The sequence below is a fragment of the Hemicordylus capensis genome, chromosome 4, assembly GCF_027244095.1.
Source record: "Hemicordylus capensis ecotype Gifberg chromosome 4, rHemCap1.1.pri, whole genome shotgun sequence".
Lineage (NCBI taxonomy): Eukaryota > Metazoa > Chordata > Lepidosauria > Squamata > Cordylidae > Hemicordylus > Hemicordylus capensis.
Genome location: NC_069660.1, coordinates 209,099,181 through 209,121,712, shown reverse-complemented (window position 1 = coordinate 209,121,712; position 22,532 = coordinate 209,099,181). Strand labels below are relative to the sequence as shown.

The window sequence follows — 22,532 nt, the reverse complement described above, 5'->3', positions numbered from 1 at the left end:
ATTTCAATACTTTGTCACTCAATTTTAAATTAATTCACTTCTGGTGGTTATAAAGGGGAGGGATGTGCATGTGCTGAATTCTATCGAGTAATCTTTTACGTTTTGTTGTTGAGAAGTTTGTCCCAGTGGGGATCCTCTAGAGAGTGGGGGAAGGGGGAGTGGAGTCAGAAAGCAAAAGGGAGAGAAAGGAGAAGGAGAAAATGGAGATGTTTCTGATTTAACTTAGTTAAATCTACATAAGATTACTTTGTGTTTATGAGGGAAGCAGCTATAAAACAGAAACCCAATACACTCCCAAAAGTTCAGTGCAAGAGAAAAGATTATGATGAAAGGAATGGAGGGCATGATTAGATATCTTGTGTGGTGTAGTGAAGAGAGCACTGGACTTGGAACAGAAAGATCTGGATTCACATCTGTGTTCAGTCGTGAATCATAGTAGGTGGCCTTGGTCTGATTCCTTTATCTCAGCCTACCCACGTATGTCACCCTATGCCCTATGCTAATTTATTAACGTCTCAATTTTCATTGTATAAAAGCAGAACAATGTTTGTTTATGAGTTACTTGGATGTTGCATTTTTCTGGGCATGAAGAGCTATCCAGTTCATTCTGCCATCAGTAAAGTGAATCCACTCTCGTGACATAATACTAATTTTGTTTCATTGAGTGAGGCACTGGCGGAGCGGGACTGCCGGCGGCCTGTGTGCAGCTGCTGCTGTGGCCCCGCTGACCCTGCCCCTGTGTCTGACATCAGATGCGGGGGCGTGGTCTGGCTGAACAGAGCCTTGAGGCTCCATTCGGCCCCAGACTCAATCAGTTGCCCTTTAACTGCCGAAAGGGCCGCGAGCCCCCTTCGGCAGTTAAACGAAGTCGTTAAACGACTTCCTGCAAGGAAGAGCTACTCCTGGGCTGCGCCGCGCGGCCCCTTCAGGAGCTACTTAGGCTGGCGCTGTGTTTGCAGTGCACTACCAGGAGTGGCTCTTCCCTGCCTTTGCGGGGAAGAGCCGCTCCTGGCTGGCGCTGCGAACACAGCACCACCCTTTGTTTAGCTGCCGAGGGGGCCACGTGGCCCCTGCTTGGGAGTAAACTAGCCTCCCCGCATCTGACGTCAGACACGGGGGCTTGCGGCCCCTGATTGGTCAGCGGCCCAGGTTCTTTGAACCCGTTGGCCCAATGGTGGCTCCGCCCCTGGAGTGAGGTACCTTAAGTTTTCCTGAAGAGATAAAAATACTTTCCTATTTTGTTTCAACCTAGGACGGTTTCTCCTAAGTGCATTCTTTACCTAGCCCTCTGCTATTCCAAGTATAATACAAAAAGTTAATTATATTTATTTGCTTATTCTGCATTGTTTATTTTAAAAAAGCGTTCAGGTGTCCACTTGAAAAATTATTCCTTCCTTCCTTCCTTTAAAATAAGTAATGTGTTCTTTATTTGTACTTTTTTTGTAATAACCTATTTACTTAATGTCCTAAAAATAAGCCCTGGTCTGAACAGGGCTATTCTACTTGGGAGTCTCTGAGCTTAATCCCATGTTGCTTTTTATGGAGTGAATCTCTCATTTCAGAACGATCAGCAGGAGTGGTGGGGGTGGTCTAACAAGATTTGGCACTTGATGAATAAAAATACCCCAAATTGCTGACAGACGAAGGATTTTTATTCCTTTTCTCTATGCAGTCAGGGACAGTTGGTTCGCAGGACATAATTGGCTTGGCTTTCTCAAGGCACCCAGAAGGAATCCCATCCTCGTGCCAAGGAGGCTGGTGGCAGTAATTAGCTGTATGCAAACATTGCGTTCGGGTTAGCCCAGTGGCTTCCTGCTGTTTGTCCTGTGCAGCCTTGCATGCATGGAAAGGGGAGATGATGAGTCATGCTCCTTTGCTGCTGTGTGCTTCTAATTTCCAGAGTTGCTGCTTTTGACTAGCTCTTGTGCATGCTTAGGCAGCCTCTCCTCGGCTCTTCCTTCCCCTCCTGTAGCCATATTGTGTTACATTCTATTATGCAAGCCCAGCCTGCACTGCAAACAAAAGGGTGAGAGCAGTCTACATTGTGTAAGGTAAAGACTATAATTAGGGGAGGAAAGTGCTTGTTTTGCATTCAGATCCCCACCAGCCATTCAGATGGGCTGAAGTAGCAAACCACTTGGCAGTTCTTTCTGAGAGGGAATGGCTTGGACTAAGCTCAATGGCTGTTTTTGGCATGTTGGGCCAAGATGTGCAGATGTGATTAGAATATGATTGTTCCAGCTTAGATCCCACGTCGCTCTTTTGCTGCTTGTGTGGAAGAAATGTTTTTTACGGTAGTTTTCCCAACTACCCTTAGGTGGTATGGAAGGACTTTAAGCTTTAAGGGGTTTTCTCCAGTTCTCCAGGTTTATAAATGATTGCAATTTCAACACGATTTAACAAGATTTTCTCTTCAGGTACACAGATGCCCAAGTCCTGATAATGTTGGCTTCTAGGCTTTTCTCATGCAAAACGTAATGCATGATCAAAGAGGTATAGGGGTTGCTTCCGCAACCATATTATGAACACACACACGGTTGGGGTGGGAGGAGCCTTTCCCAAGTGTCGTTGTGTGTATATCCACGGCCTGGCTTAGGAGTCAGCTTTGTGCATGCCATCACAAACATTTGGACTGAAGGGAAAGAGACAGTCATTAAAAACAACAACAACACTGGAACGAAGTCCCCTGCAAACTGGCACCTTGTAGTCAATCCTAGCCTGTCATCCTTTCAATGGCTGTTGGTGTCTACCTTATGCTTTTGTTTTTAAGATTATGCAGTCTTTTGGGACAGGGAGCCATCTTATTTATGTATTGTTTGTTTTTCTCTGCAAACCTCCTTGAGAGCTTCTGCTGGAAAGTGATATATAAATATTTGTAGCAGCAGCAGCAGTATGATATAAGCATAATCTGCCACAATGTATGCATCCATTTCTTTTGTCTCTGGTCAAATAGGTTCTGCAGGTTTTTGAAGCACTTCACAAAACAAAATCCTTATAGGTTTTGAGGATGAGGAAGTAGAGGCAATGATGCTTCTGTAGCACCATTTTCAGATAACCCATCTGTCTCTAACATTAGCGGTGGTATGCCTAAAGCGAAATCTTCCGTGTGGAGGCAGATGTGGGTAAACATTTCTGCAAATGCTTGATGGTCATGTGAATAATCTAAGAATAGGCCACTGGTGACCTGGGGGCTCATTCAGCCCTCTGGGACTTCCCATGAGGTTTTCAGCACAGCCTCACCCATCCAAGACATCACCTCATTGCACCCCTTGACCATTTTTCTCATGTGCCAAGATGCAAGTGAAGGGCCCTTTAACCCTTTGCTCTCCAGTGTGAATAGTAACAGAGGCTTGGGCAGTTTCCCCATCAGGCATGACACTTACTCACTCACCTCCTTTGTTATGGGGATTAGCAGCTGAGGTGCACGATAGGAGGATGCCGACAGAAGCTCTCTTGCTGCCCAGTAAAAAGCATTTAAATAGCTTAACAGTGCTCAGGATTGCTGCTTTGGCATACTTCATTAGCAAATGTTCATGTTTTCTAGAAAGTGTGTGTGTGTGTGTGTTGTGGGGGGAAGACAGATCATTATAAGGTCATAATGTGTGTTTACAAAATTCCAATTCCTTTCATTAAAAAGAAAGAAAACTCGAAGTCTACCCTTCAACAGATTTTCAGTCTAGTACTCAGATAGCTTGGCTTCACACCAAAAGATTATGGTTGCCACAAAGCCACGTGTCTTTTAGCAGTACAGCACTGCCACTTATGGGGTGGTTTTAAAGAAAAAAAAAACAAAGGAATGCAGCAGAGCATGAAGGAAGGGAGGCAATACCTTTACATGGAGAAACTATTTGAAAATACTGAATGTGGGCATCTTCTGAACTACACATTCATTCGTGTATCACCTAGTCCTCTTAACCTGGCTATAAACTAACTGGTAAGCCAATGGAAGCCTTGTGTTGTTATATTTCAAGCAACATCAAACCATGATTTGGTACTACATGAATGAGCCATGTGTTCCTTCCTTCTTCCCTCATACATTGAGATTTCCTTTCTCTCTTCTGAGTTTTCATTACATCTGAACTGGACTCAAACCATAGTTTGTTCACAAACCAAGATTACACATGAGTTTGAACTGCGGCTTAAAAATCTCATTTACAAGCAAACTACCATTTGCACAAACTATTTGTAGTTTTATTTTTATTTTATTTTACCAATGTCTACCCTACCTCATGTGGGGTAGAAAACGGCAGCTTCCAAAGGTTTCGAACAATACATAGTGAAATATTACATTAAAACAAAAAAACCAAAAAAACAACAACGCAGCAGCAAAAGACCCATTGAAACTGGATAAAACAACAATCTTATACTAATTTAAAACCCAGGGTGAGCAATGCCTACGTTAACATGTGTTTTGTTGGAATGATATGTATGATCTGCCTGGTTTGGATGTAATGGTAAACAAAGGTTTACCACTAAATTGGAGCCCAGGGAGGAAACTGGAGCACGTGGAGGGAGAGAGCAGAAGGCAGGGCTAAATTATGTGGTGTACAACCATGGTTTGACGTTACAGCTGAACAAATCTCTGTTCAAAAGCTGCATCTGGGTAGTTTGAAAATTTTTTTATCTAGGGCTGGTTCATGTTTGCTGCCAGCCAGCAAGTGGTTCAGAAATCTTGGGGTCCACTGAGATCTGTTTAAATCAGGGCTGCACCACTTTGGTCCTACAACTACAACTCCCATCATTCCCAGCTACAGTGGCCAATAGTCAGGGATGATGGGAGTTGTAGTCTATCATATTAATTTATTTATTACATTTATATCCTGCTCTTATTGCAAGGAGCTCAGAGTGGTGTACATGCTTATTTTTATCCTCACAACAACCCTGGGAAGTAGGTTAGGCTGAGAGATATGTGACTGCCCAGAGTCACCCAGTGAGTTTTCATGGTTGAATGGGGATTCAAACTCAGGTCTTCCCGGTCCTAGTCCAGCACTCTAACCACTCCGCTATGCAGGAGGGCCAAAGTTGTGCAACCCTGGTTTGAGTGAACGAGTTGCTCGACATGGAGGCTGTATTCGTGGCTGCAGTGATTAGAGCATTCACAATGACTTCATCCTGGCATTTTCAACACAGGGCTTTTAGCTTGCATCTCTTCCGGAATGGAGGGTGTGTGTTCATATATCAGCCAGATTTGCCTCGAAGTTCCTGCGAGCTATCGGGAAGCACTTCATACACAATTTGAGTTTTTCATTGCATGTTGGAGTGCAGCCCAATTTATATCTAGGGTAAAAAAAAATCCACTTTTTGGGTCAGAAGCAACTTCAAAACCAAAGATGGCTCCTGTAGCAAGGGTGTTAAAAATAAAAACACTCCCTTTGCAAAGGTGCCTTTTTGAAAGAAGCCAAAGTTCCTCTTTGAAAAGAACCTCAAAGTTATTTCCATCCCACACAGATACTCCAAGGAAGCTTTTGAGCAAAGCACCGGAGCCATCAGTAACACCTCCGCCTCCAACTCTTGCTTTCAGGAAGGCCTGACTGGGAAGTTCACAGGTCCTTGTTTCTGTAAAAGCACCCTCTCTCTGGACCTGTATGTTACTGTAGGGTGTTCTTTCACTTAGGTTATAATCAGGATCTGTTAGGTTGCTAGGCGTAGCTGTATCTGGCATTTTAAGGCTATTTTAGGTAGACAGATGCTGTAATTGTTAAGTGAGTTCTAAATTAGGATGGAACTACGTGTTACCTTGGCAAGCATGTGTTCACACGCCCACATTTGCCAAGGTAATGCTAATGCAGGGGGGGAGAGGGTACCTAATTCCTCCAGTGCCTGCTAATACACCTCTCTCTTGTCAATGTCCCCCCAGTTCTCATTTCCCCCTCACCTGAGTTTGCTTCCAGTTTTTATTTTTAAATATTTATTTCTATTCATTTATTCTGTGGAAGACAAAGGGAGCATACCTGGGGCCCCAAATTGTCTTCTGTCCAGGCACTGACCTCAGCTATGCAGCTTTAGCAAGGTTGCAGACAATAGTCCCAAGGGGTGAGTGTGTGTGAGAGAGAGAGAGATTGATTGATTTTATGGGAAGAATCAGCAGTCAAGGGAAGAGTTAGGCACCCTGCTCCCTCTGTAAGCCCCCCCTCCCCGTGCCTGGTGAAGTTGGGAACCCTGTATTTTCCTCATAAGATACTGTTCTGCTCTTAGCTGTTCCTCTTCCTCTTGCAATATGTGGGCTGTTCAAGGTTTTCTGTGGGTGGAAAGTATTTCCTTGCTAGAGAATGTCAACCATTCACAGTTACATGAATCCATATTCGCAGAGGGAGAATCAAGGTGACCGTCTACTGTGCTATGTTTCCATGGTGTGCAGGTAACCATATGGTAAGCCAGCCACCTGCCAAGCAAGGGGGATACTTTTATTTATTAATCAATCAATCAATCAATCAATCAATCAATCTATCTATCTATCTATTTTTATGCTGCCTTTCATTAAAACAATCTCAAGGCAGTTTACAAAATATTTAAAATAACCTATGACTATAAAACAGGTATAAAATATGGAATTGGAATATAAAAATATAAATCTAATTAAAAGTTTACAAAACATACACCATAGGACCATAAGATACAGAGCAGTAGCAACAAAAATAACACTTGTATAAAAGCCTGGGTAAAAAGCAAAGATTTAGCTTGCTTTCTAAAAACTGTGATGGAGACTGAGGAGCGGATGCCCACCTGTAGAGTCTGGGTTGGGCATTTCAAAGATTTCAAAGTCCGGGGGCAATACCTGAGAAGGCCCTCTCCCATATGCATGACAGCCGAGCCTCCCTCACGTGGGCAGAAACCCATGGGAGCAGGCAGTCCTTCAGGTATACAGGGCCCAAACCCTTAAGGTATTATCACACATTTTACTACACATCTGCACTTAATTAGAAATTTGTTAAAGCAGAGTGGCAAACATCTCCTCACCAGGGGTGCTTTCAGATGGAGAAAAACTTCATTTGAAATTGTAATTTCTTTTAACTTGTGTACATGAAGTCCAGATGACACATTTCCCTGCCATGCAATTTCACAGCACCATCTACTGGCCATTTGTTGCCAATCTGTGATGAGGACAGACTTTTTTCAGACTACCTCAAAGGTACTTTTAAGGAAGTCTGAAAAGAGTCAGTTCTCATTATGGATTGACAGCAAATGGCCTGATGGGGAAAAATGTCATCTGGACTCGGTGTAAGTAAAGTAAAGTGTGCCGTTGAGTCGGTGTTGACTCCTGGAGACCACAGAGCCCTGTGGTTGTCTTTGGTACATAAGTGAAAAGAACTTCTGTTTTCAAATCGGGTTTTTCCTCTGTCTGGAAATATCCCATGTGATAGAGAATGCCCATGCAGATCACCAAGCTATCTCAAAGTGTCCTCTCACTCATGGTAGATGGTTGTTTGTATCGTTCTGCGAGTGGTAAGGTAGATTTTGCCACACATCACATGCATATGTGTAGCAAAATGTGTGATGGAATTGTTGGATATATGGGTTCAGATTACTGATTTACCAAGTCCACACAGTTCATGCAAAGCTACCACTTGATAAATTGTCACCAGTATTCACCTTTAGTTTGCTGAACCATGCAGCATGTATGGGTGGGATGGGGGATGTCACAACAGAAGGTTCTAGATCAATCGATCCTTTATTACGGTCATTGACCAGATAAACAATCATCATACAGTTTGAGGCAGACTATAAGAGCCTACATCAAAGTAAGCATTTCTATGTGTGTATTTTGCAAGCTATAAAGCAAAATTTAGCCGCATTTAGAGAAATAAAACCATCATAATCAGACAAAAGGTGCTGCAGATAAAACTTAGTATGGCTGGGATAATTTACTAAAATGTGAGATAAAATTATTACAGATATCCTTATAAAAATTAGTAATAGAGCAAAACATGAGCAGTTGTTTCAATGGCACCTGTGCCACAAGTGCATAGCCGAGTGGTATAAGGTATTTTCTTAAATTTCCCATCAGGTAGAGAGTGTGTTAAAGTGAGCAAGGGTCATTGCTCTCCTGAATTTCGATGTTAAATGTTTTAAATAGTTTGCAGGTCTCAGGGGGACGAACTGATTTGGCAGAAATACGCCTTTTGGAAGACTGGCTAGATCTAATTGCCTGTCAACTTCCAGTACTCTCTGGTTAAGTGTTCTTTTGGCCTAATCAGGGCCCATCTTAATAAGTTCTTCATGTGAAAAACCATAAGAGTATAATTTCTGCTCTAAAGACCTTTTCCACTCTGAATCAAAGTTATTAAGTTAGGTCACTGAAACTAACCCTACTGGGCAGAATAATAGCCAGTATGCAGACCCACAGCCAAAGCTCTGTCTCTTCTCTAATTACCGCATCGTCTTGACGGAGGACCACATTGGGGACACAACATGGAATCTGAAATATGAATCTTAGGAATTTATACTGAACCAATTCCAGTAGGGTGCAGTTGTTACAAGGGCCAAGTTGAGCTCCATACAGGAGTTGTGCCTGAGATTTTGCCAGAAATAGTTTTACTGCAACTGGAGTAAATAAAGTAACTTTGGAATAATGAAAAGATATTATGGCAGATGCTGATTTCTGGGCATTTTGAGATACATAGTCCAAATGGGCATTCCGGCTACTGAAAGATTGAAAGACTACTCCCAGATATTTGAGGATTTTTGACTTGCTCAATTTTGTAGCCATTTAAATGCCATGAACAAATTTTAGGACATTTGGCAAATATGAGGATTTTTGTCTTGGAGTAATTAATCTCCAAGGCTTCCTCCTTCCAATACAGAGCAAGAGAAGTAAGAGCACGTTTTAGCCCAATCTGAGAGAGCAGAACTGTGTCATCTGCATAAAGCAAAATTGCTAAATGTTTGTTTGCTAACTTTGGTGGATGATAAGCCAGATTATTTAAATGAGAAGCCATGGAGTTAATGTAAAAGGTGAATATTCACCCTTGTCTGACAGCTTGGAATTTCCACCTTGGGTTGGAATTTCTTTAGTGAGATGACTCTGAGCTACAGCGTACTTTCTACAGCGTACTTTCAAAGAAGAATTTCCGTAAGGTTTATACATCAGGAATAATAACCGTTTATGGAGGAGCTCTTGAATTTGGATCATAGTGTTTCTGTGGATATCAAATGTGAATCTGAAATCAATGAAGGCAGTTTATAGTACTAGATTTTAGGGGTGTGCAATTCGGATTTTTGGGTGATTCGGCTCGGACCCGAGCCGAATCACCCCCGTTCTGTTTTGTGCCCGAATCTGGGTCACCCGAATCACCCTTGATTCGGTTCGGATTCGGATTTAATCCGAATCTGAATCCGAATCGATTCGGGGGGGTAAAAAGGGGCCCAGGGGCAAAATTTTGGGGTGGGGTGGTAGTGCCCAATGGGTAGAGTCTACCACCCCAATTTCAGGGGGATTGGGCAAAGTCCTGATTTTTTGTGAATTTTTAAAGTTTTAGTGACTTTGGGGCAGTTCGGGGGCATAGCATGGGATTTGGGCAAAAGGAGTGGGGTGGGGTGGTAGTGCCTAATGGGTGCAGGCTACCACCCCAATTTCAGGGGGATTGGGCAAAGGGCTGATTTTTGGTAAATTTCTGAAAATTTCATGTCTTTGGGGCAGATTGGGGCATATTGGGGCAGAAAGTGGGGGCTGGGGCAGAATAGTGGGGTGGGGTGGTAGTACCTAATGGGTGCAGGCTACCACCCCAATTTCAGGGGGTTTGGACAAAGGGGTGATTTTTTGAGAATTTTTGAAGTTTTGGTGACTTTGGGGCAGTTTGGGGGCAGAAAGTGGATCTGCCCCAAAATAGTGAGGTGGGGTGGTAGTGCCTAATGGGTGGAGGCTACCACCCCAATTTCAGGGGGATTGGGCAGAGGGCTGATTTTTTGAGAATTTTTGAAGTTTGGGTGTCTTTGGGGCAGATTGGGGGCAGAAAGTGGATCTGCCCCAAAGGAGTGGGGTGGGCTGGTAGATAGTGCCTGATGGCTGGAGGCTACCACCCATCCCCAATTTAAGAGTGATTGGGCAGAGGGGTGAATTATGGTGAATTTATTTGTATGAGGTTTGTCTTCATAAGGTGAAGTGTGCTAAATTGATTACTTCCTCATATTATTCATAGTAAAGGAAAGTGTGAAAAAGTGGAAGTGGGGTCATGAGAGTTGTTTAATTGAAAAAAATCTCATTTGCTATGATAGAATGAGAATTCACACCTCAGAAGTTTTTTCTGAGGTGTGAATTCTCATTCTATCATAGCAAATGAGATTTTTTTCAATTAAACAACTCTCATGACCCCACTTTCACTTTTTCACACTTTCCTTTACTATGAATAATATGAGGAAGTAATCAATTTAGCACACTTCACCTTATGAAGACAAACCTCATACAAATAAATTCACCATAATTCACCCCTCTGCCCAATCACTCTTAAATTGGGGATGGGTGGTAGCCTCCAGCCATCAGGCACTATCTACCAGCCCACCCCACTCCTTTGGGGCAGATCCACTTTCTGCCCCCAATCTGCCCCAAAGACACCCAAACTTCAAAAATTCTCAAAAAATCAGCCCTCTGCCCAATCCCCCTGAAATTGGTGTGGTAGCCTCCACCCATTAGGCACTACCACCCCACCCCACTATTTTGGGGCAGATCCACTTTCTGCCCCCAAACTGCCCCAAAGTCACCAAAACTTCAAAAATTCTCAAAAAATCACCCCTTTGTCCAACCCCCCTGAAATTGGGGTGGTAGCCTGCACCCATGAGGCACTACCACCCCACCCCACTATTCTGCCTCAGCCCCCACTTTCTGCCCCAATATGCCCCAATCTGCCCCAAAGACATGAAATTTTCAGAAATTTACCAAAAATCAGCCCTTTGCCCAATCCCCCTGAAATTGGGGTGGTAGCCTGCACCCATTAGCCACTACCACCCCACCCCACTCCTTTTGCCCAAATCCCATGCTATGCCCCCGAACTGCCCCAAAGTCACTAAAACTTTAAAAAATCACCAAAAATCAACCATGAACCGAATCACCCGAATTTTTTGTGCCCGAAATTCAGGTGATTCGGCTCGTGCCCGAAAAAATTCGGGGGGCATCGGGGGTGATTCTGTTCGGCCCCGAATCACCCGAAATTGTTCGTTTCGGGCACAGATCGTTCTGTGCCCGAAATTTTTTGCACATCCCTACTAGATTTAAGAGTATATTTTTCTAGCAGATGCATGCTGCAAGATATGTGCTTGATCTAAGGGAAAGCAACCTGCTCGAAAACCAGCTTGTTCTTCTGCCAAAATATTTTCTGTCTCAAACCAATCCATTAGTTTTTCATTCATGTGTTTTGCGTACAGCTTACTGATAACACTTAAAAGACAAATGGGGTGGTAATTGCCAGGTGTGTCCCTATTTATTTATTTATTTATATTTATTTAGTACATTTATATACTACCCCATACAAAAAAGTCCCTTCTTATAAATGGGAATTATAATAGCAATGTAATAGAAGGCTCTAATATTTAATTCTTTAATATTCATGTGGAAAAGCAGGATTTGCAAGTTGCAGGACAGCAAGAAAAGGTTAATGATTTGCAAGGTTGTGCGGAGAAGGTGATAATTTCCAGAAAGAGAGGTGTGCTTACAGTTCAGTAAAGAACCCCCATCCCACCTCCAAGAAAGGTGAAGCAATGGTGCATTGGCCAGGAGGAAGTGGACACTATGCAAGGAGTACCACTCCAAGATGGACAGCTTGCCTAGAAGAGCTCACACTTCTCCTTAACACAAACCTTCCTCCTGTTTCATTGACTGTGAAAGGGTTGGAGTGGCATGTTGTCTTCTAGCCCAGTTGAAACTCACATTGAGAAAAGTCAGGAGAATCATCCCCATCACTCTAAATAAGTCTCCAAAACAGGAGAGGATGCAGCTGGGGTACTGTTCCCTCTGCCTGCCCTTCTCTACCTGGTATAGGTAGCCGTGCTTTTGTTTTGCCTCTCAGTAAGTGAGGGGAAGGAGCAGAGGACATTCTTCAGTGCACTGAGCCACAACATTTATTTTAAGTTGCAGACATCTGTGTCTAAGTTTTGACTTTTTGGTGAAAAGGTGGGGTAGTTTTGGTGCAGATGTAGATCTGTGTATTGCCCAGCATCTGTAGCAGTGTCTGGGGGCTGTGGATCCATCTTCCTTAAAACTCATTTGCAGCCCCATGGAAGCTGGCATATCTAAGTAGCATGTCTTTCTTTAGGGAGGAATCTGTAAAGGAAATGGATATTTAGGGAACTATTGATTTTCATTTGAAGGGGAAATGGATTGGGGGAGATCTGTGTGGGAAATGAATTTGTAAAGAGAAGAAAAAATATGTCAGGACCCAGCCAAAACAACAAAAAATAATGTTTTATGTTAACCATAGGTCAGAAACCATGATTTGAGCTTCCGGATGTACAACAAACAAACCATGGCTTAAAGCTGCTTGTCTGATTTTGTTTTCCATCTGTTCTGGACATAAGGTGACTTCTGCAACAGCCTTTTTTGGTTGAGCAATTTTTGTTCCCATGGTGCAGCGGTCTCTTGAGGTGTAGGGAGCAATGAGCTTAACTGTGGTTTGCAAACCAGCTTCACATCCTGGTTTCAGATCCTGGTTTGTCAGCCCCAAACAAATTGCATTCTATGGGCAGGCTCAGGTTCAGACACTTAAACAAATCTTTAGTTTAATAAAACAAACCGTCGTTTCACATGATGTCTGAACCCAGCCTTTCCATTTGTAGGGCTTAGGAACTGTAATTCGGGCGTTGGTTGTTGCATTAGAACAGAAGAAGTGCCCCACTGGACCAGACAAAGGTCTGTTTTTGGTAGCAGCCAGCCAGATGTGTCTGTAGTTCACAAGCTCAGCCTAATATGTTGGGTACCCAGTGTTCCATTTTCCCAGCATTTGATATTTGAAGATATACTATATCTGAGTTATATCTGAGCATGGAGGCTTCATTTAGTCACCACGGCTAATAGATCTTGGTAGACCTCTCCTTCATGAATCTGTCTTATCCTTAACAAAAAGAAAAGGCTACCTAAGCTAGTGGATGTCACCATACTTTGAGGCAGTGAATTCCATAATAAGTTAATTATGCATGGTGTGCAGAATAACTGTTTGGACTATTGCTTTATGGGGCTGCCTGCATTTGTTCTACCTCTTGCTCTGTAAACATGGCAAATTGTGGTGATGGGAGGAGAAATGGCATACTGTGGTATTGCAGCAAATTTTGGGTCAAAGGCCTGGTGATATTTGGAAGAGGAAGTTTAGTCTGGTGTTTGGGGTTCAGATCTCACTTCTGCTTTGGACTTCATTTATGGCCTTGGGCAAAGTCTTCATCTAGGACAGCATTCTGCTCTGGCAGAAGTCAGCCAAATGCATCTGGAAAGTTAACGAGGTCATGAAGGCAAACTGTGTTGTCTTGTTGTTCACATTGGGTATAGAGAGTTTACTGCCTCCTGTCGTGGTTGATAGGAAGGGCTTCCATGGGCGGACCTGGGGTGTGCCTTGGGTGGGTGGGGACAAGAGGAGGTGTGGTGGGAATGGCTAGGTAGAGTGGGTGGGACTTTTAGGCCATACTTACAGGAGGCACCAGCTTCCCCTAGGGAACAGTATGGATAATAGGACCAGAGGAGGAATGGAGCTGTAAAAAGGACAGGTAGGATCTCCAGACTTCACAGCTGTCAATCCTATCTGGTACCTACGTGCAGAAAGGGATACTTCTTACTGGGTGGGGGGAGGCTTTTAAAGGACCTGTCCTCTCTTTGAGATTAAGCAAATTGTCTAATAAAAAGAAAGAGAGCATTATGGAAGTAAAGGTAAATACAGTATGCTGCAGTGGAATACACTGACACGTGAGAGTTTGCAACTTGCTTAAAAGCAACAGAATGCAAGCAGGGATTGCACCAAGACCTCTGTGTTCCATTTTTCACTAAACTGCTGCAGGGGAATGGGCTTTCTTCAGCCTTTCCAACTCCTGTAGCTTTTAGTCACATCTCTGAATAACAGTGTTGGAAAAAAGCAACCACCTCTCAGTGACTCTTAATGATAAAATTAGCACAAATAATAGTGCGACGGTCTTCATTGAAGAACTCCACTGTTACATTAAAGTCTCCCTGAAAGAAAACAAGGGCAAGGTATCAGACTGGAAATAGTATGGCTGTTGTGTCACTATATTTCTCTCCTTTCATGAATCACTTTTGAATGTTATCCTTATTCTGTGATTCCCCACCCCCCCCTGCAGATAATCCAAATATATGGCAATTAAATAATAATAAAATATATATATTCTGTGATGAAATCTAGCTGTGAAATAGGCAGGAAGGGTTGCCAAATGAACAGCAATGGTCTAACACTGAGAACATTCAGAGAGTGGAGCTAGTTGGGTAGCATCACTACCTTTGGGGAGCATCTGCATAACCCCAAGATGGCATCTTAGAGACCACTATAAAAACAGCTGACTTTGCCCAGGGCCCCACGGGCTTATTCTGAGGCTGCCTTTGCACATAACACCAAACCAGAGGTGAATGAGCCAGAGCTTCCATTTCATGGTTATCCAAATGCATGAAACTGCGGTTATGTCACAAAAGTGACCCCAGGTTTTCGAGCCAAAATGTAATCTGAACCTTTGGTTTGTAGTGAGTTTTGCTACTCCAACCTCAGGTTTGAAGGCAGCATTGTGCCATCCAAATTCTGCCACCGCCATAACCTGGGTTTTGTGCTGTGGCTGCCATAGAGAGGCCGGCTCAGACCATTCTGGAAACATGCCACCCCTGTGCCTGCTGTACTTCTTGCTGGCTGTCTCTCCGAGCATTCTCCCCACCCCACTCTCAACACTCCTCCAGCTATTGCCCAGCACAGAGGGATGCCATATTGCCATGCCCCGAGCTTCAAAGCATGTAAAAGGAAAAAGCTGCACTGTGGGATGCCCGCTTTCTACTGTGTCCCATGTGGCAATCTGCAGAAAAATGGGATGGACGACGGGCACTTTGTGGAGAGGTCTCCACAAATCAAATGATGAAGAAGTATTTGCACAGGCACATGGAGTCCCGCTGGCACCATGAACCAGGCAACTTGTTTGTTTCTTGGTTGGGCTGTGATTCTTGGGCTCTGGGTTAGGCAGCCCCTGGAATTCTTGAGTGGCTCTGCTCTATTGTTTTGTACAAATTAGTAGGGGAAGTGGGGGCCAGAAAGTACTCTGTGGCATTATTCATGAGAAGAACTGTCTTGGGCTATACCAGGATGGTCTTTCAAGGGCTGAATTGCTAATAATTGTCATGATGTCCTTCCTCCCAAGGACCACTCTCTCATGTGAGTGGCAGGCCATAGAAACACGTAGATGGGCCAGAGGGCTGTTGCTACCCAGCCCCATTGCTAGAGCCATGCAAGCCCCAGGGAAGGATACATGCCCACACCTTTCCCGGTCACAGCAACTGGTGAACAGCAGGAGTGAAAGTGCTCACTCTGGCAGTCTGGTTGCCTCTTGGACCATATGCATGTTTACTTTTTTGCCCATTACACCCACCCAGGGATCGCTGAAAATAGGGGCTCTCCTCACAGTGGTTGATTCCCCACAGTGGTTGATCTTCATACACCACAATGCCAGCCCCAGCCCGGAAATTTTGAATGTGTATTAGGAGCCATCACCGATCTTGCCAGACTGAGCCCAAAGGGAAGTGGCTGGACACATGGTGTGGCCCGGACTCCTTGGGAGTCTGTAGGGGTTGAGTGTACAGGGGAAGGTGAGGAATATTAATTCTGTTTTTAAACAGACAGTTGTATGGCCTAACTCATGAGGGTGCAGGATTCCGACGGAGACCCGAATCCCATGAAGCCTCTGGTCCTGCCCAGTGTACTAGAGATGTATGAGTTGGCTTGCATTGAGCGGGCCCATCCGAATTAGAACCAGATCGCCCCTGGTTCCAAGAACTGGCTTGTTGGCTGGCTTGTGGGGGTAATACTTGTAAAGGGGAATCAGGCTACGAGCTAGGAAATGCCTGTCAGCAACATTGACAGGAAGAGGGCAAGAGGAAAGAATTATTCTCTGCAGAATTATTCTGCAAGAGGAAAGAATTATTCTCTGACTATATTCTCTGCAGCTTGAAAGTCTGGCTAAGCTAAAACATCTGCCATCCCTCATCAACACTTATTTCTAATAATATTAAGAAAATAATGTCACTCAACTTCTAATACAAAGGCGCATCAACTGTTATTTCCAGTGGAACCGATAAAATAAAGAAACCATGGATTCCTAAATTACTCCTTCCTAAGAAAGGCTTTTTAAGGCTATTTCACACACACGTGCTCATCACTTGATGACCTTCATAGTGTGATTAAGCCATCACAAACCAAATATCACAGATGGAATTTTCATCTCACTTGAAACACAACACTTTTCAGTCAGCTCACACCTTTAGGTGCTGGTTAGCGATCAAGCAGTGAACATGCACGTGTGACTTGTGTCTTATTTAGAAGCACCAAGTATTACTAATGCAGTACATATACTAGAGGGAGGTTACTGCAGGCCCAGTTGTCACTTATATTGGCCACCCTGCTGCTGCTGGATTTCCTAAAGCAAACAGGGATATTTCCTAGAACATACCTGGGGGATGTCATGGTCTCCCAGAGAGACAGGCCCTTCATAGTAGAAGTATTCTGCAAAGAAAAAGATCAATTGTGAGTGAGGAAACCAGGTGGGACAGAAGCTATTTTAGATTTAGTTAATGCACCCCACACAAAAGTCTATGGTTATAATGGACATCTTGCTATACAGTGTTGGATGGAAAAGCAGAGCTCAGATTTCTAATTGTGTGTGTGCTTGTCTATAATATGCACTGCTGATGTGTTGTGACATTGTCCACAGCATCCCATGAAAGAGCTGCTAGAAGTATGTGCATTCCTCTGAGCATACACAGAGTCAGCACTGTCCTGGGAGGCGGGCAGGGTGCAGGACCCAGGGCAAATCACAGTGTGCAAGGTCCCCTAACATTTATATATAATTCAAATATATCCCCCCATCAAGCTCGACCCACCCTCTGCCTTGCTGGCTTTGACCTCTGGGTCAGAGGTCACTGACACTGCCCTCTTCCCTCTTGCCATACTCCTTCCTGTAGCCACTACTGCTGCTCTGGCTGTGGCCGTGTGCATGTGGCTGTTTCATCCGCTTGGGCTCTGTGTCATCACTTGCCACTGGCCTGCAGCAACAGTGACATGCTCTCCTGTCCCTCTGTTGCTCTCCCCAGCATCACATGCAGAGTGTTTCATTTCTTCCATTCCAGCATTAAACAGAAGAAAAGATGGTGGGATACTTGAATGGAGGAAATGAAGCCATAGAAATGTGGTGCTGGGAAGAGTGAGTTGCTGTGGCTGGAGCAGCCGTTACCACCACCACCACCACCACCACCCACCACCACCACCACCACCACACACATTCAAATGTTTTCCACTACCCCTCCCCCATTTATATATTTATGGAGTAAACCTACAAAGGATTGTACTATTTGGAAGCTCCTGAAGACACAAAAGAGGTTCAGTAAGACAGCAATAGCTGATCTGTTCAAGTTAGACACACAGCTCATAGGAGCATAGGAAGCTGCCATACACTGAGTCAGGCCATTGGTCTATCCACCTCAGTATTGTCTACACAGATTGGCAGCAGCATCTCCAAGGTTGCAGGCAGGCGTCTCCCTCAGTTCTATCTTGGAGATCCCAGGGAGAGAATGTGGGACCTTCTGCATGCAAGCATGCAGATGCTCTTCCCAGAGCAGCCCCATCCCCTAAGGGGAATATTGTACAGTGCTCACATCTAGTCTCACATTCATACGCAAACCAGGACAGACCCTGCTTAGCAAAGGGGACAATGTATGCTTGTTACCACAAGACCAGCTTAGCTCAAGTTGCTATGTTGGCTCATGTTGGTCCATATAACCCAAGGATGAAGGTAGCTAGCAGCCATCTTTACTGAGGGGAAAGACTGCTACTAGAAAGAGTAAATCAGGCAATCTGAACGCTTGAATGTAAAAGTCCCAAGTTCCCTCTCTGGCATCTCCAGATACATCTGAGAGACACTCCTGTGTGTAATCTTGGCGAAGCCGCTGCCAGTCGGTATAGACAGTACTGAGCTAGATGGACCCATGATCTGACTTGGTAGAAGGCAGCTTCCTATGTTATGTTACTCCTGAGCTCTATTCACACATTATGTTCAATGCACATGTAATCTGTGTTTTTGTAAGTAGAAATCTGTATGCATGTACAGTCATTCACACATTATGTGCAACACACACATACAGCAACACGCTTCCTATCTGCAGCCTGCATCTGAGGCGGTCCAGAACTAGGTTCACTTTTAAAACGAATGCATGTGCAGTCATTCATATAGAAACATGTACATGTGTATAGACCTGTATATACATACAACATAATAATAGACTAGGGCTCTATAGAGGCCTCAAATGGAGAAAGCCACACCACACCCGTTTACTACGGAGTTCCCTTGCCACTAAACTCTGCATAACTCCACTCACAGGCTAATAAACATTTCAGCAGAAATGCTCAACATTCAGATATCCTTCCGTCTCTCCTCCCTATGCTGCTGAAGAGAGAGTGGCTATTCAAAACCTTGTGGTAAGGATTCATTGACATTTGGGAGCAGCATCTCTATGAAGACAGATAATATTTTCTAATGCAATCGGCGATGGTTTTATGTCATTATAGACTTCAGCTAGAGAAAACAATGTTCCTGCCTTACTAAGGTTACGGACACGAAAACCTCCAGAAGGTTTCAGCTTTGTGATTTAATATGTAAGCAGCAGCCTGTGTTGGGCCTGAGATGGCCTCCAGTTCTCTCTAATGTGTTTTCTACAGGTTCTTACGAGGCACTTTATCAGAATAAGAAAGCCTTCCAGTAGATCTGTGAGTGCCTTTAGTCTTTGCTTTCATTCGATAGACAATTGAGAGAGCCTTGGAATTTAATTTTCCCATCGGTCTAGCTTCCATAATTTGCATGAGTGGTTGCTAATGCAGTATTTGTCTCTTATTCCGTGCACTGGAGGTGGGGGTGGGGCGGCAAGAGGTACCTTAAAATGCTCTTTCTGGTGGTACCACCAGCACCTGCAAGTCGTTGCAAGCAGCAGTGCCCCTCCTGGTATCCTATGCAGTGGCTGTTGTGGCCCCAACACTCACCTGGCTTCTGCACGTGCATGGAGGCCATTTGCACGGTCAGTATGGTGTTCCTGACCATGCAAATGCTCTCCGCGCATGCACAGAGGGCAGGTGAGTGCTAGAGCAGGAAGCCATGTGCGTGGGTGCCATTTACATAGTCAGCATGGTGTTCTTAAAGTTCTTGCTGCCTGCTTCCAACAAGGGCTCATAGGAACATAGGAAGCTGCCATATACTGAGTCAGACCATAGGTCCATCTAGCTCAGTATTGTGTACACAGACTGGCAGCAGCTTCTCTAAGGTTGTTGGCAGGAATCTCTCTCAGCCTTATCTTGGAGATGCCAGGGAGGGAACTTGGAACCAGAGCAGCTCCATCCCCTGAGGGGAATATCTTACAGTGCTCACACATGTAATCTCCCATTCACATGCAACCAGGACGGACTCTGCTTAGCTAAGGGGACAAGTCCTGCTTTCTACCACAAAACCAGCAATCCTGGTCTTGTGGTAGCAATCGAATTGCTCTCGAATTGCTGCTTGAACCATGGTTCAAGTGCATCCCTTCACTGTTGCCAAGGCTGATCTGAAATGACCCTTACAATTTTGCCACTCCATATATAGGTACTGTAATGAGGGGGCTGTTTTGGTGTGTGGGTGGATAAGATAAAATAAGGGAGGCATGATACTTAGTGGCAATGGCAGTAGTGCTCCTTTCGGTGGCCATTGGCTAGTAGAGGGGCTACCATTTCCCCCTGTCACCTAGCATGCTCACTTTACCTCTGTCCCCAGACATCAGTGCAGGGGACATAACATTTGAACACGTCCCAAGTGCATAAAATCCAATGCATATAGGCATGTTGTTACGCATGGCTGATATGCCAGATGAAATCTGGAAATTTTCTTGGCCATTTAGAGCTTACTTGTGTAAAATTTTATGTTCATAGACTCTATTCAAAGGTTATACCCCTATCTAGAAACCCAGGAAAGTTGAAGCTGGGTTAGGTATGATGGGTGGATAGGAAGAAAAGGACCCTCTTGCTCTCCACGGCATGGATGGTATGGATCTGGAGACAATTTATACTGGCATGATTGTGCCATTATAGTTAAGACGGAGAGTAGTTTCAACATTAAACCACAATAAGCCATGAACATTCTACTGCTTATAAAATCAAAACCATTTCTCCAATCTGCCTGGCCATCAGCGCACATTCACTAGGTGACAAGAGACACCTCCCCTGCAAACCTGGTGACGATTCGTTGGAAAATGTCTTAGGTAGAGCCGTTTCAAGCTTTTCTATTTTGAACAGGGGTTTGAAGGGTTGGCGACATTTTCTCAGATGGAGGAAGTGTTGTTGAAATGATTTTGTAGTCCATTTGCATAGTTTCAGCTTTTAGACTGCATGCCAGAAAAATTCCTTTTTAAAATATCCCCCTGGGACCCAATTAATTGTTGTTTTACAATTGATCCTCAAAGTTGGATGTTAAGAGGCAGAAAAATGCATTTTTCAAGTATGTAGTACACTGCTCTGGGCTCCTTGGAGGAAGAGCGGGATATAAATGTAATAATAAATAATAATAATAATAATAATTTTTAGTGCTAACAGAGTCTGTGCAGTAGCAAGTTTGAGGTTACAGTGCCCACTGCGCTGCCCACAATAAACATGGCAGCTGACTCACTGCTCTGCTCCTCCAGCTTCCCTGAGCCTGCTCCTCTGGCCCAATGACCACTCAGTCCTTTCAGGGCTGCGGTCCAGTGTAGTTGTGGCCTTCTTGTCCTCACTCCTCTGCCCCTCCAGCTGCCCTGCTCCTTGCACTCAGAAGGTGCCCCATGTGCAGATAGCAGCTGGCTTTCCCGTTGGCCACTGCCACCGCTCCTGCCTGCCACTCCCTTCTGGTGTGCGCCCCTCACCTGTTCCAGTGCAAGCCTGGCCCTGGCCCCAGCAAGCTAGCGTTCCTTGCCAGTTTCCCAGGCCTCTGCCCCCAGGTCTCAGATGGCCTCCACGCATGTGTGGCCTCCGTCCCCAGGGCTCAGATGGCTTCTGCACATGCATGAAGGTCATCTGAGCCCAGGGCGGGGGGTGGGGTGGAGCCATTGGGGAATGCCGGCTTGCTGGGGCCGGGAGCCAGAGCAAGGGGTGTGCCAGAATGGATGGGTGTGTGTGTTGTGCGTGCACGTGCGCATGCCGGTGCCTGTATGTGTATGCCTGTGTGTGTGTGTGTGAATATCTACAGTGTGTATGCCTGTGTGTGTGTGTGAATGGCTACATCACGTGTACAACTTTTACCATATTTTGCTGATACAGTAACACCATTCTGAGGGAAATTAATCAAGCAGGAGAACTGTGAGGTTTATGGGAAATTTCTGGGAAGATAATCTGTAGTTTTGGACATGGTTGTTAAGCATTTGTTGTTTTTAATTATCATTGTTGCTTTTAAAGAAAAAGGAAAAAAATGAAGTACAGATTTAAAGTGAACACACATTACCTGCTTCTTGTTGTGTCCTTATTCACTGCTGAATAATCATGAGGTGGAATCACACTGCCACTCTTACTGAATCCATTAATTTCGTTTTACTTGTGTTTTTCCAGGCCAGTTTGTGTGTGTGTGGTGTGACTTTATCTTAAAGTAAAGTGTGCTGTCAAGTCGATTTTGACTCCTGGGGCCCACAGAGCCCTGTGGTTTTCTTTTGGTAGAATACAGGAGGGGTTTACCACTGCCTCCTCCCGTGCAGTATGAGATGATGCCTTTCAGCATCTTCCTATATCGCTGCTGCCCGATATAGTACCAGCAGGGATTAGAACTGGCAACCTTCTGCTTGTTAGTCAAGCATTTCCCCGCTGCACCATTAGGTGGCTGACTTTATCTTAGCTGAAGGTTTTACAAAGTGTTTGGTGTTCAACATCAGGAAGTTCTACTTTGTGGTTTGGGTAAGCTTTTTCCCATAGTGTCTAATCAGATTTTCTATTTTAAAACACCTGGAAATTCATAATCCCAAAACCTTCCTCTTAAAATGAGAGTTAAGCTGCTTTATATTTTCACTCACGCTCTAAAAAGAATGGAAATGGCAAGTTAAAGTGCCTATCTCAACTTCCGCTCCATATAAGCTGTATAGACTTTGTACAGTCTGGTATATGATGATGTAAGAAATGAGGCTCCAGGCACCCACACTTTGCCTAGATCAGAGATGCATCAGGCAGAAATTCATCAGGGGCATCTCTAGGATGTGATTAGGGGAACTGCACCTGTTAAATGTCTGCCTGGATGCATTCCTCCCCAGCCCAATGTCCAACTGAAAGACCAAGGCAAAGTGTGTGTGTGTGCGTGCACGCGTGGAGCTTCATTTCTAAAGCCATCAT

General features: G+C 44.4%; 1 protein-coding gene across 6 annotated transcripts in view; it reads right to left on the bottom strand.

Moving 5' to 3' along the window:
- Window positions 1–4,188: 4,188 nt before the first annotated feature.
- Window positions 4,189–22,532, bottom strand: part of LY86 (lymphocyte antigen 86) — a 37,385-nt gene continuing 19,041 nt past the window's right edge. The window contains exons 4-6 of one of the 6 annotated variants that reach the window (XM_053246388.1): window positions 16,624–16,676; window positions 14,051–14,137; window positions 6,336–6,382 (exon numbers count right to left, since the gene is read on the bottom strand). In XM_053246388.1, coding sequence (XP_053102363.1) covers window positions 14,054–14,137; window positions 16,624–16,676 — 137 coding nt within the window. In that variant the 3' untranslated portion in view covers window positions 6,336–6,382; window positions 14,051–14,053. Of the gene's footprint in view, window positions 6,383–11,389; window positions 14,138–16,623; window positions 16,677–22,532 lie in introns of those variants that run through there. The other 5 variants (XR_008306239.1, XM_053246387.1, XM_053246389.1 and 2 more) reach the window with 5 other exon arrangements.